Source organism: Anguilla anguilla, chromosome 4, assembly GCF_013347855.1.
Source record: "Anguilla anguilla isolate fAngAng1 chromosome 4, fAngAng1.pri, whole genome shotgun sequence".
Classification (NCBI taxonomy): domain Eukaryota; kingdom Metazoa; phylum Chordata; class Actinopteri; order Anguilliformes; family Anguillidae; genus Anguilla; species Anguilla anguilla.
The window spans coordinates 68,009,564-68,024,443 of NC_049204.1; the positions used below are offsets into that span (position 1 = coordinate 68,009,564).

Sequence of the window (14,880 nt, forward strand, 5' to 3'; positions counted from 1 at the left end):
TGAGTGTGGATAAATTAGGGGTGTGTCCAAACCTGAGCAGCCCTTTCTGAAATTTGTGTACAGATTTTTTCTTCCTACGGTTGATTTTCTATTTTTTCTTCCATTGGAAGGTCATGGAAATCACATTTTTCTAGGCTACAGAATATAAGTTGTGATTTGCTTTGAGCATTGAAAAGAATAATAATTGGATAATGCATTTCAGTTTCTATGTAACTGACTCATTTAGACTACATCAATACCCCAGGCTGGCCAGTGGAGGATGGGCTCCCCCTCTATAGCCAGGTTCCTCCCAAGTTTGTTCTCACCACTGTTTGAGTGTTTTTCTTCCCACTGGACAATTTTTTTTAAATTCAGTTGCTCACTTTTCAGGGGTTCAGCCCTAGCCTAGCCATTTCCTCTGTAAAGCATTTTTGTGATGGTGTTTCTGTAATCAGTGCTATACTAAGATAATTGAATTGAGTAAAATTGAGCTGAATTGAATATACTGTTCACATAGGGCGGGTACGTGTCTGTCTGAGGAAGACTGGTAGTACTAGCTAGCCAGCAGTTACATAGCGTGTGCATATGGTTTTATTGTTTATGAGTGTATTTGGGTTTATTATTGTGGCTGTTTTGCAGGGGAATGGGAGTGATGTTGATGGGACGTTGCAGACCAGAGCGCCCCCTCATGGAGAACACAGACATTCCATGTCTGAGTAAGGTTCTGGCTTCCTGTGCAGAGAATCAGCTCAGCACTTCACATGAAACGCCAATACACAGAAAACAGAGGCCTAGATCAACATTCAACATCAAACACCAATACACAGCACACACACAGGCCTAGATCAACATTCAACATCAAACACCAATACACAGCACACACAAAGGCCTAGATCAACATTCAACATCAAACACCAATACACAGCACACACAAAGGCCTAGATCAACATTCAACATCAAACACCAATACACAGCACACAGACAGGCCTAGATCAACATTCAACATCAAACACCAATACACCGCACACACAAAGGCCTAGATCAACATTCAACATCAAACACCAATACACAGCACACACAAAGGCCTAGATCAACATTCAACATCAAACACCAATACACAGCACACAGACAGGCCTAGATCAACATTCAACATCAAACACCAATACACCGCACACACAAAGGCCTAGATCAACATTCAACATCAAACACCAATACACAGCACACACAAAGGCCTAGATCAACATTCAACATCAAACACCAATACACAGCACACACAGAGGCCTAGATCAACATAAATAACGATGGATAGTATATTCCACTGTATTGAGATCTCTCTGTCTCTCTTTTCTCTCTCTCTCTCTCTCAGGAAGGACACTGTTCGGTGGATGATGAACAGTATATTCCACTGCATTGAGATAGAGCTGAACACTCTGATTGCGCTGGGTGATAAGATGGACAGCTTCCACTCGCTCTACATGCTGGTGAAGATGAGCCACCATGTCTGGACTGCGGAGAACGTTGACCCCGCCTCCTTCCTCAGCACCACCCTGGGCAACGTGCTGGTCACAGTCAAGAGGAACTTCGACAAGTGCATTGTGGGTACACGCTAAGTTTTCTGAGAACAAAGAGGAGGTGCATTTTGGGCAGTGTCTCAGGTGTTTGAGCAGGTGTACGTGTGGAATAGCCTCTTCTCCAGAACTCCCATGCTTCTTTTAAACTGCTCGTATGTCCCTGTCTCAGCTGATATAAGAATATGAGCAGATTCCTTTGCACTGCCGTGTACATGAATCTGGCTACCTGAAGTCACAGGAAATGTGTACAGATGCTAAATATTTTTAAAGTAATGTGTCTCAACATGTAGTTCAGCCTCACAAAAGTAGCCTGTACGGTTGCACTAAAAATACATACTGGAGACTCATACTCGCAGCATTGAAAAACCATGGAAAATATGAACCTGATCTGAGTGGAACGCTCTCTCAAAGTTGGTTGCCATGGACACTGAACCCGTCTTTTGGGTGTGGCCGTTTTGTCTCTGCAGTCCAGTCAGATCCGGCAGATGGAGGAGGTGAAGATCTCCAAGAAGAGCAAAGTGGCCATCCTGCCCTTCGTCACCGGCTTCGAGGAGTTCGCCGAACTCGCTGAGACCATCTTCCGCAACGCCGAACGCCGCGGCGACCTGGACAAAGCCTACGTCAAGCTCATCAGAGCGGTCTACATGAATGGTAAAACCACCTTTCGCTCTACCGTAAGCCTCATCAGCGGTCTGCACACATATAAACTGTGATTGGCTGATGTGAGTCGGTGTGCAGCTGTCTGATTGGCCGTGGGGAGTTGGTGTGCAGCTGTCTGATTGGCCGTTGTGCGTTTCAGTGGAGAAGGTGGCCATTGAAAGCCTGAAGACTCCACGGGACGTGGTGCTGATGGAGAACTTCCACCACATCTTCTCCACCCTCTCGCGCCTGAAGATCTCCTGCCTGGAGGCGGAGCGGCGTGAGGCCAAGCACAAGTACACAGAGCACCTGCAGGCCTACGTCATCACCTCCCTGGGGCAGCCTCTGGAGAAGCTCAACGTGAGGAGCCCGGCCTCACACACCAGCACTGTGCACTGTTGTTACTGTACTGTCTATAACATTTTACTGCTGTGTGTGCGTGTGTGTGTCTGTGTCTGTGTCTGTGTGTGTGTGTGTGTGTGTGTGTGTGTGTGTCTCTGTGTTTGTGGGTGTGTGTGTGTGTCTCTGTGTGTCTGCGGGTGTGTGCGTGTGTGTGCGTGTTTATGTGTGTGTGTGTGCGTGCGTGTGCGTGCGTGTGCGTGCGTGTGCGTGCGTGTGCGTGTGTGTGTGTGTGTGCGTGTTTATGTGTGTGTGTGCGTGTGCGTGCGTGTGTGTGTGTGTGCGTGTGTGTTTGTGTGCGTGTTTATGTGTGTGTGTGTGTGTGTGTGCATGTGTGTGTGTGTGTGTGTGCGTGCGCGTGTGTGTGTGTGTGCAGCATTTCTTTGAGGGTGTGGAGGCGCGTGTGGCCCAGGGAGTGAGGGAGGAGGAGGTGAGCTACCAGCTGGCCTTTAACAAGCAGGAGCTGCGGAAGGTCATTAAGGAGTACCCCGGCAAGGAGGTGAAGAAAGGCCTGGATAACCTGTACAAGAAGGTGGACAAACACCTGTGTGATGAGGAAAATCTGCTACAGGTGAGAAACACATCACTGATTTCACCCTTCAAAAACCACTTGAAAAAACCTGACCACTAATTTTACCCGACGAAGACATTTCATTCTTGCTTTCTGCAGTCAATTTTCCTATAGCCAATTGAACAGAACCTGGTTACAGCAGAACATGGCTATTTCAGCAGTTTTGTCACAGTTGTTTAGTTCTGTTATGCAGCTGTTTAAGCACTATGGCATGTTAGGGTCAAGTAGGCAATATACGGAGAATCAACGCCAATCTCTCTTCTGTAGAGATGGGAATTCTGTGAGTTCCCGCATGTTTGATGAATGGTGCTACTTGTTTCAGAAAGTCATCAAAATGCCTAGCACACATTCGGAAATAAGAGAAAATGGACCCCATCGTCTAAACTCCGCATTTGCCGAATGTCAGACAAAACTCCATTCTCCGTCCTACTCTGATTTAGAGGGTGAACGTACCATCTCCATTTTCTTCTGTTGCAAAACTAGATAAACTAAAGCCATTTTAAACACTTTAAACTTTTTGTTTTGTGTTGTGATCTTGCGTACCCTTCTCTTTATACATCCATGGCGTAGCCGCGAGACAGAGGTCTGTGTGAGATTCCAGCCCAGGTTAATAGCTGCCTCGTAATTATTCGTAATTATTCACACCCCAGCGACGTGGAGTGACGTTAAACTGTGCTGTGTTCTCACTGAGTATACCGACAACAGTGTTCGTGGACATGTTCGCCGGTGGTTCTCAATCCTGAAGTTCTTTCTTCTTACTAAGTATACTGCCAGCTTCAGGGTCTTCCTGTTCACACCATAACGCTGTGGCGTATGTCTCTTCCTATTAGTGCTGCAGTCCGTGGTAATCCCAGTTTTCTCCACCAGGTGGTGTGGCACTCCATGCAGGATGAGTTCATCCGGCAGTACAAGCACTTTGTGGGTCTGATTGGACGATGCTACCCAGGATCTGGAATCACCATGGACTTCACCATACAGGACATACTGGAGTACTTCTCCAGCATCGCACAGTCACACTGAGCACACACCCCATCACGTAGTCTCAATGAACACACACACATGCACACACACAAGTACATGCGCACACACACGCATGCACAAACACTCACGGCATCGTACAGTCTCCCTGAAAACACACACACACGCACAGAGCATCAGTCTTACTGAAAATACACACACACACACACATTTCAGTACTCCTTGATTATTAATTGCTCAGTGTCATTTAGTCATGAAGTACAATGCTACTGTGCTGCCCCCTGGTGGCCAGCAGAAGAAGGGGATTTGGCCATTTCCCTCTAGTTAGGTTTATTCTTTGTTTCTCCTGTGTAATCAATATGTTCAGCCTCTGGAACTGTGGGTGATTATGAGCTTGTGAATGTATGTGAAAGCAAATATTCACAGAGAAAGATCTCATAGCGTGGACCATTTCAAAGTACTTGTTTAAATTATAGCATTAACAGCATTCATGCATAAACAAACACTCAACTACAATTTCAAGTCCTTCCCTGGAAGAGGAGCATTCTCAAACAAAGAAACACTATGACTGAGTAAGGGACTTTCTCTGGCTTCCTCCTCACCACAGGGAAACAGGAAGATTGTAAATAAAAACCAAGCCGCAGTGCATTCCCAGAGCAGAATCCAGTGGCACATTCACTGAGAGCCAATTGGACAGGAGATACTTTCACTGCATTCACATCTTCTGTCCTGTGCAGCTGTGATGTTTATATCTCTGAGAATGACAAATGTGCAATAAAGCTCTGCTATGTTGCTTTGAGTCTGTTGGTTTGCTTTTGGCATGAAGGGAAAATGGTTTAAGTGAAAATGGTCTTTTTAGACCCAGGAGAGGGTGCCATCTGAAAGCGTAACTGTAAATTTCATTTTCCTGTAAATCCTGTAGTCCGATGATAAACCTCTATATATATATATCCATATTAATGGACTGCATTTATATAGACTAGTGTTTTTCATATCACAGTCTTGAAGTATAAACTGAATAACTTGAATAGCTCTCGTTCACAAGCTTTGTCCTGAGGGTTTTGCATTTAAATAGACAGAAAGTTTTGCTTATTTTCTATGACAAATTCATTTACAAACGAAACTTTGGGAGGCTTGTTACTTGGAAGTGTGTTAGGTCATTACACACAAGTGTCATGTTCGGAATCCAACCTACAGTCTACAGTCGGCTGAACAAAATGAAGCATCCTGCCCTCGGGAAAGCGTACGTACGGGTACTTCAGCAGTCCACCGGCAGAGGGCGGAGGCAGATTTCGGAGGCAGATCCCGTTTCCATGGGGAAAGTCTGGTCTCATTCGGCGCCATTTTCAAATGGCTTTAGCGCCGAAACTTGCGCTACAGAGCCGCCGGAAGACAAGGGGAGGGGAAAAGAGCTTAGCCAGCATGTCAAACGACTTGTTTTAAATGTCACACTTACCAGACTGATAAAGCTTAATGAATAGGTTAGGTTGCTAAATAGCTAATGAAAACGTAATTCGTCTGATATCGACATTGAGGCCTTGCTCTGGAGGAAGAGAATACGTGTATAATACGCGCCTCTGCGGACACTCTACCTTAGCTACCAAGCTACGTTCTACGGCTAGATCACAATTCTGGCATGTAAGTGGCTAGACCTAGCTGCCCTGAATGCTTGCTTCTAGATCTTGTTTTTAAGCTGTTACATTTATGAGCTCACACATGTTAACTGTTATCTGCCTATTTCTATGAGACTGCATATTGACATTTGTTTTATTGAAAGAGTTTTCATTTTGTTTAGCTAGTTAGCTACTTAGCTGTCAAGTGTGTTTACGTCTAGTATATTAATTGTATTTGTTCATTCAGTACGTTGATGACCTTCGTGAAATTGATGATATGTTACAGAGAGAGACATAAACGTCGTTAGTTAGGTAGTTAACAGACTAACCCTATCACTTTAACTAGCTGTCAGTGCTGTCAGTTATTGCTTTGTTTATGTGGACTTCCGTTTGCAAGCTTGCCAGTAGCAAGCTAATGTTAGCAGTTTACTTTAGGAGCTATGCTACTAACGTTAATGGCTAGCTAACCTTACACAAAACCCGTGCATGTAATTGACTGTTAGCTTAAATCTGTGCTCCGACATTATCTACGTACCTTTGTATTTTTCCACCATCTAGAGTTTTGTGTTGTGACGGTTTTGTCAAAATGACCACCAACGCCGAGAGGAAATTTATCAATCTCAGGAAACGACTTGACCAGTTAGGATACAGACAGCCTTTGGGCATCGAATCGCTGCCACTGGTGGAGAAGTTATTCAAGTAAGTTTTAATAACAAGCTGAAGTGTAATAAATTATACTGAGTGACAAAGCACTCCGCTCATCTGTGCTCGTAAAAACGCACAGGGTCAGTGTTAAATATCTATGAACGTAGTTTTTTTTCTTCAGCTTGCTAACCAGCCATCTGAGTTGTCCGTGCTGGGAAAGTGCAGCGTCTCTGATTAGGGGGAATTAAATTCCGTTCTCCTGCCACAGGCTGTTCACTCCCCGGCCTTCATATTGATCTTGGCATTGAGCAGGACTGCGCACACATCCTAATCACAAAGTAAAGTAACATCGCTAATCCCCTAAAGATGCCAAATAATTATGTTGCACGGCCTGACAAGACAATTCCATGCTATCGTTATGGAAAACAGACCAAACTGCCACCTAGCTTCCTAAAATCAAGCAGATCCCTCAGCGAGCACATATGTCCATATCAGTCCCTAGATCCCTTAATTTGGACTTCTGTCTGTACCTGCTGTACCTGCTTGTTGTAATACCTCAGCTGTATTTAAAAAGCAGGTAAAGCAGCTGTAGCCTGCTGGACCCTCGGTCTGCAGGTAAAGAAGCTGTAACCTGCTGGACCCTCGGTCTGCAGGTAAAGCAGCTGTAACCTGCTGGACCCACGGTATGCAGGTAAAGCAGCTGTAGCCTGCTGAACCCTCGGTCTGCAGGTAAAGCAGCTGTAGCCTGCTGGACCCTCGGTCTGCAGGTAAAGCAGCTGTAGCCTGCTGGACCCTCGGTCTGCAGGTAAAGCAGCTGTAGCCTGCTGGACCCTCGGTCTGCAGGTAAAGCAGCTGTAGCCTGCTGAACCCTCGGTCTGCCCCCTGTAGCCGGGTTCCTCCGGAGATTTATTCCCATCGGGGAGTTCTGTCTCATCACCACTTGAGTTGTTTTTGTTCCCCTCCAGGAAGTTTTTCCCTCTGCCTACTTTTTGGGGGTTCAGAGCTGTTTTTTTTGACTGTTTCTGTTGCTCTGTAAAGCATCTTTGTGACAGTCCTCTTTAAAAAGTGCTATTCAAATATAAATAAGTGATGTGATTTGATCTGAGGCATTCCCGCTGTGGTTGTAGTGACCTGGTGCACACCACAGAGTCGCTGCGCAATGCTAAGCTGTGTGCGGGGAAGACGGAGAAGGAGAGCCGGAACATGGATGCTGTGCTGGAGCCGTACCGAGCAGAGAACGCTCGGCTGGTCAGAGAGAACAACCAGCTGCACCTGGGGCTCCTCAAGCTCCAAGAGGAGAAGGAGCGGCTCAACAGAGGTGACCACGGTTACCGTTACTACCCCCACTGTGTTTCCACAGTTACCATTACTACCCCCACTGCATTTCCATGGTTACCATTACTACCCCCACTGCATTTCCATGGTTACCATTACTACGCTGCCGTGTTTCCACAGTTACCATTACTACCCCCACTGCGTTTCCACGGTTACCGTTACTATCCCCACCGTATTTCCATGGTTACTGTTACTACCCCCACTGCGTTTCCACAGTTATCATTATTACCTCCATCACGCCCCCATGGTTACCATTATTATCCCCACCGCATTACCACGGTTACCCCCATCGACCCCATCATTGCCTCTATTTCTCTCACTGTCCTCCCCATGGTTACACACATTAATCCACCATCCCCATAGTTACCCCTTTACCCCACTGTCTTCATGGTTACCACTTTCACCCTCATCAATTCCATGATTACCATCATTACTCCACAACCTCCATGGTTACCACTATTACTCTACTAACTCCACAGCTGTATTTATTATGTTCTTGTCCCTGAGATTACTGCTATTATCCCTTATATTTTATTAATTATTCATTAGTATGCATACATTTAGGATTTTGCCATTTAGTAGAAACTGTTGGTCATAATAACTCAACAGAAATCCACTTCACATGGTAAGAACACTATGACAGCCTGTGTATAGAAGAGGGGTACAGATTTAGCCATATACCCCTGCAAGGTGCTGCCTTTTCCTGTGAGATAAAGGGAGAGGATTAGTTTGTTTTCCCCCCCAAATCGCCACCAGAAGCCAGTATTAGACTAATAATTTTAATAGTTAATGCGTTTGTGTAAATGTAGTATCGCTTTCACTTGCACATCCATCACAATGCTGTGCTTGTATTAGCCATAATACCTTAGTATTATTACACACCGGAATCAATCACCCTCTCATCTTTCATTAACACCACATTAATTCAACTTCTCGCACTGTTCCTTAACCCTCAGTATCCTAATGTAGCTTTACCCATTACAGAGCAAAAGATCACCATCAGGAAGCTGGAGCAGGAGATGTGTGATCTGAAGTTCCTGAATAATCAGTATGTGCACAAGGTACGGTCCCTGGAGAAGGACTGCAAAGCCAAGACCGAGCGTATCCAGCAGCTACAGGAGAAAAACCTACAGGCTGTGGTGCAGACGCCAGGTGGAGCTTACTACACCCGCCCACAGCCTAACCATACAACTACACCCTCCCACAGCCCAGCCATACAACTACACCCTCCCACAGCCCAACCTTACAGCTACAACCTCCCACAGCCCAACCATACAACTACACCCTCCCACAGCCCAACCTTACAGCTACACCCTCCCACAGCCCAACCTCACTACTACACCCTCCCACAGCCCAACCTTACAACTACACCCGCCCACAGCCCAACCATACAACTACACCCTCCCACAGCCCAACCTCACTACTACACCCGCCCACAGCTCAACCATACAACTACACCCTCCACAGCCCAACCTCACAACTACACCCTCCCACAGCCCAACTTCACTACTACACCCTCCCATAGTCCAACCATACAACTACACCCTCCCACAGCCCAACCTCACTACTACACCCTCCCACAGCCCAACCTCACTACTACACCCTCCCACAGCCCAGCCTTACAACTACACCCTCCCACAGCCCAACCTTACAACTACACCCTCCCACAGCCCAACCTCACTACTACACCCTCCCACAGCCCAACCTCACTACTACACCCTCCCACAGCCCAGCCTTACAACTACACCCTCCCACTGCCCAACCTTACAACTACACCCTCCCACAGCCCAACCTCACTACTACACCCTCCCACAGCCCAACCTCACTACTACACCCTCCCACAGCCCAGCCTTACAACTACACCCTCCTACTGCCCACTCCAGGTTGGCTAATGCGTGCAGACTGCGCAGACTGGTGGTGTGTGTTCATTGGTTGCTTGTTTCGGCAGGAGGAAAGAAGCGCTCCATTCCCTTCAGACGTCAGCGGATGCAGATTGATGACCTCATCCCCCCTTCCAGTGGCTCCTCCCACCCCACAGCTCAGCCTGATGACCCGTACATTGCAGATCTCCTGCAGGTGGCTGACAACAGGTACACCGCTTACCTCTGTTTGGAATAAACATGCTGTGACTGGTAGGTTGTCCTCAGTGTGCAGGAGTGATGATCTTCTCCTTGCTGCAGAATCCAGGAGCTGCAGCAGGACCTGAGTCGAGTCAGCCTGGAACTGGAGCAGGCCCAGAGAGGAATCTCAGCGCTCAACACACAGGTAGCACACACATGTATACACACTTACAAACATGCTCACCCACACACACACACATTTGAACACACTTACAAGGCTGTACAGAGTGTGAGGTGTGTTTGCAGGTGGCTGATCGCGACGGAGAAATCGAGCGTCTGAATCGCGCTCTGGTTGGAGGGCGTCCCCATGACGTCATCTCTCTGGAAGCTCAGAACATCAGCAATGAGAAGCTCATTTCGCACCTGAATCTGCAGGTAATTACTGCACGCGCTGGACCCGACATATTAGGTGTAATTGGGTGTAGCAGGTGTGTTTGGGTATAGTAGGTGTAATTGGGGTATAGCAGTTGTTATTGGGGTATAGCAGGTGTAATTGGGTACAGCAGGTGTCACAGGTAGTGTGGTCCACAGATAGAGTACCTGCAGGAGACGAACCGTGAGCTGGAGCAGCAGGTGAAGGAGGGGGCGCAGGAGAGGGCCAGCGGCATGGAGCACCTGGGCACCCGTAACCAGGAGCTGTGCCAGGAGCTGAGCCACATCCAGCAGCTGGCCCAGAGCATGCAGCAGGACCGGCAGCTTGTGCTGGAGACGGCCGACGGGGAGCTGCACGAGGCCAAGGTACTGCAGTACAGCCCTGCATGCCATTACTGATACAACTGCGCATATCTGCGCATACCTGCGCATTACTGATACTACTGCGCAGTACATATACTGCTCCGCACACCCTCTTATACTTACTCTTTTCTGTTCTTTTTTTTTAAGGATGAAATTCAGCGTCAGAACAGAGTCATTGAGGACCTTGAGGATATGGTCTCCAAACTGCAAAGGGTGTGTTCCACACTGCTTACTGGAGTGTCTGCTGCTCTGTGTCTGCGCAGACTGTAGTCCCTCTGGGTGTCTGTGCAGACTGTAGTCCCTCTCTGTGTCTGCGCAGATTGTAGCCTCTCTGTGTGTCTACACAGACTGTAGTCCCTCTCTGTGTGTCTGTGCAGACTGTAGTCCCTCTCTGTGTCTGCGCAGATTGTAGCCTCTCTGTGTGTCTACACAGACTGTAGCCCCTCTCTGTGTGTCTGCGCAGACTGTAGCCCCTCTCTGTGTGTCTGCGCAGACTGTAGCCCCTCTCTGTGTGTCTGCACAGACTGTACTCCCTCTGTGTGTCTGCGCAGACTGTAGTCCGTCTGGTTGTCTGCGCAGACTGTAGCCTCTCTGTGTGTCTGCGCAGACTGTAGTCCCTCTGTGTGTCTGTGCAGATTGTTGCCTCTCTGTGTCTGCGCAGACTGTAGTCTCTCTGTGTGTCTGTGCGGACTGTAGTCCCTCTGGTTGTCTGCGCAGACTGTAGTCCCTATGGTGTCTGCGCAGACTGTAGTCTGTCTGGTTGTCTGCGGAGATTGTTGCCTCTCTGTGTCTGCGCAGACTGTAGCCTCTCTGTGTGTCTGTGCAGACTGTAGTCCCTCTGGGTGTCTGCGCAGACTGTAGTCCCTATGGTGTCTGCGCAGACTGTAGTCCGTCTGGTTGTCTGCGCAGATTGTTGCCTCTCTGTGTGTCTGCGCAGACTGTAGCCTCTCTGTGTGTCTGTGCAGACTGTAGTCCCTATGGTGTCTGCGCAGACTGTAGTCCGTCTGGTTGTCTGCGCAGATTGTTGCCTCTCTGTGTGTCTGCGCAGACTGTAGCCTCTCTGTGTGTCTGTGCAGACTGTAGTCCCTCTGGGTGTCTGCGCAGACTGTAGTCCCTATCGGTGTCTGCGCTTACTGTAGCCTCTCTGTGTGTCTGTGCAGACTGTAGTCCCTCTGGGTGTCTGCGCAGACTGTAGTCCCTATCGGTGTCTGCGCTTACTGTAGCCTCTCTGTGTGTCTGTGCAGACTGTAGTCCCTCTGGGTGTCTGCGCAGACTGTAGTCCCTATCGGTGTCTGCGCTTACTGTAGCCTCTCTGTGTGTCTGTGCAGGACATGGCAGAGAGTGAACGTGAGAAGGAGGGTGTGAGGGCGGAGCTTGCAGACATTGTTGTGCAGAAGGAGAGTGTGAAGGGAGACATAAGCTTCCTGGAAGAAGAAAAGAGGAGGCTTCAGGAGAAAGTGGAGAAACTCACAGCCACTGGTGAGAAACACCCAGTCAATACCTGACAATTACTGACTAATGCTGTCTACTGCTGACCCCTACTTATCATTACTGTCTACTGACCCCTACTGATCATTACTGATCACTGACCCCTACTGATCATTACTGACCACTGAGTCCTATTTATCATTACTGACGCCTACTGATTATTACTGACCACTGATCCCTACTGATCGTTACTGACCACTGACCCCTACTGATCGTTACTGACCACTGACCCCTACTGATCATTACTGACCACTGAACCCTATTGATCATTACTGACCACTGACCCCCTACTGATTATTATTGACCACTGAGCCCTACTGATCATTGCTGACCACTGACCGCTACTGATCATTACTGACCAACGAGCCCTACTGATCATTACTGACCACTGAGCCCTACTGATCATTACTGACCACTGAGCCCTATTGATCATTACTGACCACTGACCCCTACCGATCACTACTGACCACTGGGCCCTACTGATCATTACTGAGCACTGAGCCCTGCTGTTCCCACGGTCCCTGGCTGCTGCAGAGAAGGAGCTGGTGGTGGAGCTGGAGCGAATGCGAGTTCACTACGGAGTGTGCGGGACCCCGCGCTCCCCCTCTCGCCTGGACGCCTTCGTCAGGACCCTGGAGGAGGAGCGGGACTCCTACAAGCAGGAGGCGGAGCGTCTGCGGAGAGGCGGGGCACGAGGGAGAAGCCCCTCCCACAGCCCAGGGAAAGGGAGGAGTCCCAGACGAAGCTTTCACAGCAGGGTGAGAGAAGTCTGTGTGTGTGTGTGTGAGAGAGAGAGTCAGTGTGTGTCTGTGTCTGTGTGTGTGCAGGTGTGCGTTTGTCTGTGTGTGTGTGTCTGTGTGTGTGCGTGTATCTGTCTGTGTGTGTGTCTGTCTATTTGTGTGTAACTGTGTAGATAACTGCGATAGATTGGCGGCCTGTCCAGGGTGTGTTCCTGCCTCTCCCCCAATGCACGGTGGGATAGGCTCCAGCGCCCCCCTGTGACCCTGCTCAGGATAAGCGGGTATAGATAATGGATGGATGGATGTGTAGATAATGCAAATGTAACAGGATGGGTGTGTGCGTGGCACTTGGTGTGTGTGGTATATGTTGTGTGTGGTACGCAGTGTGTGTGTCTGAATGATATACTGTGTTTGTGTATGATACATTATACGGAGTGTGTTGAATACAGTGTGTGGTATATGGCACGTGTGGTATACAGTGTGTGGTATATGGCATGTGTGGTATATGGTGTGTGGTATATGGCATGTGTGGTATATGGTGTGGTATATGGCATGTGTGGTATATGGTGTGGTATATGGCACGTGTGGTATACGGTGTGTGGTATATGGTACGTGTGGTATACAGTGTGTGGTATATGGTACGTGTGGTATACAGTGTGTGGTATATGGTGTGGTATACGGTGTGTGATATATGGCACGTGTGGTGTGTGGTATATGGTGTGTGTGGTATACAATGTGTGGTATATGGTACGTGCGGTGTGTGGTATATGGTACGTGTGGTGTGTGGTATATGCTATGTGTGGTATACAGTGTGTGGTATACGGTGTGTGGTATATGGTATGTGTGGTATATGGTGTGTGGTATACGGTACGTGCAGTGTACGGTGTGTGGTATATGGTATGTGTGGTATACAGTGTGTGGTATATGGTGTGGTATACGGTGTGTGGTATATGGTATGTGCGGTGTGTGGTATATGGCACGTGTGGTGTGTGGTATATGGTGTGTGTGGTATATGGTATGTGCGGTGTGTGGTATATGGTACGTGTGGTGTGTGGTATGTCCTATGTGTGGTATACAGTGTGTGGTATATGGTGTGTGTGGTATACAGTGTGTGGTATATGGTGTGTGTGGTGTGGTATATGGTGTGTGTGGTATACAGTGTGTGGTATAGGGTGTGTGTGGTATACAGTGTGTGGTATATGGTGTGTGTGGTATACAGTGTGTGGTATACGGTGTGTGTGGTATACAGTGTGTGGTATATGGTGTGTGTGGTATATGGTGTGTGGTATATGGTGTGTGTGGTATACAGTGTGTGGTATATGGTGTGTGTGGTATACAGTGTGTGGTATATGGTGTGTGTGGTATACAGTGTGTGGTATATGGTGTGTGTGGTATACAGTGTGTGGTATATGGTGTGCTCATGGCGTGTCTGTGCAGGGGCCCAGCTTCGAGGCGGAGCTCTGGCGTGCTGTGAGAGAGAGAGATGAGCTACAGGAGACACTGCTGGGGTTTGAGAGACACATGCAGGAAATCCAGTGCAGTGTGAAGGAGCTGACTGCTGAGAGAGACAGACTCAGCACCCTGTACCAGCAGGTGTGTGTGCGTGTGCGTGTGCACGTGTGCATGTGTGTTTATGTGTGTGTGTGTGTGTGTGCCCCGAGAGAGGACCCCGTACCAGCAGGTGTGAGTGTGTGTGTGTGTGTGCACCGAGAGAGGAACCTGCACCAGCAGGGGTGTGTGTATGTGCATGTGTGTTTGTGTGTGCAGAGAGAGCACCCTGTACCAGCGGGTGTGTGTGTGGCACGAAGCTTTCCACAAAGTGGAATTTTAGTGTACCGTTATGCTCAACTAGCAAATCAAATATGGCAGAAGAAAAAGGCTTATTAACGTCACATTTAACAGGAGAAACCACACTACCAAAGCTACCTGGCTAGCCTGTTCCAATCACAAACTTATATTTTAGATAGACTTTAAGCACGCATACTGAAAGAACAAGAAAGTCGCTCCTGTGCTGTTTGTTGTAAAGATGCAAGCGACGCAATGTCACATTCAAAAGTGTGCATGTGT

At 48.2% G+C, this 14,880-nt stretch overlaps 2 protein-coding genes and 1 long non-coding RNA gene across 7 annotated transcripts in view; 2 read left to right on the plus strand and 1 right to left on the minus strand.

Moving 5' to 3' along the window:
- The window catches only part of exoc1 (exocyst complex component 1), a 25,917-nt gene extending 20,981 nt beyond the window's left edge, over positions 1-4,936 (plus strand). For all 5 annotated transcript variants that reach the window (XM_035416285.1, XM_035416288.1, XM_035416287.1 and 2 more), the window contains 6 exons: positions 619-695; positions 1,346-1,574; positions 2,018-2,201; positions 2,350-2,549; positions 2,965-3,159; positions 4,027-4,936. In XM_035416285.1, the coding sequence (XP_035272176.1) occupies positions 619-695; positions 1,346-1,574; positions 2,018-2,201; positions 2,350-2,549; positions 2,965-3,159; positions 4,027-4,179 (1,038 nt within the window). In that variant the 3' untranslated portion in view covers positions 4,180-4,936. The remainder of the gene's footprint in view (positions 1-618; positions 696-1,345; positions 1,575-2,017; positions 2,202-2,349; positions 2,550-2,964; positions 3,160-4,026) is intronic.
- On the minus strand, positions 4,890-6,387 carry LOC118226548. Its single transcript, XR_004765051.1, has 2 exons — positions 6,286-6,387; positions 4,890-5,511 (listed from the first exon to the last, which is right to left on the minus strand). It is a non-coding gene; the product is annotated as an uncharacterized LOC118226548 (long non-coding RNA).
- cep135 (centrosomal protein 135) overlaps positions 5,471-14,880 on the plus strand; it is a 20,316-nt gene continuing 10,906 nt past the window's right edge. The window contains exons 1-12 of the mRNA XM_035416284.1: positions 5,471-5,775; positions 6,309-6,449; positions 7,523-7,713; positions 8,715-8,882; positions 9,679-9,820; positions 9,911-9,995; positions 10,097-10,225; positions 10,382-10,588; positions 10,733-10,798; positions 11,914-12,064; positions 12,608-12,831; positions 14,251-14,406. Of these exons, the coding sequence (XP_035272175.1) occupies positions 6,337-6,449; positions 7,523-7,713; positions 8,715-8,882; positions 9,679-9,820; positions 9,911-9,995; positions 10,097-10,225; positions 10,382-10,588; positions 10,733-10,798; positions 11,914-12,064; positions 12,608-12,831; positions 14,251-14,406 (1,632 nt within the window). The 5' untranslated portion in view covers positions 5,471-5,775; positions 6,309-6,336. The remainder of the gene's footprint in view (positions 5,776-6,308; positions 6,450-7,522; positions 7,714-8,714; positions 8,883-9,678; positions 9,821-9,910; positions 9,996-10,096; positions 10,226-10,381; positions 10,589-10,732; positions 10,799-11,913; positions 12,065-12,607; positions 12,832-14,250; positions 14,407-14,880) is intronic.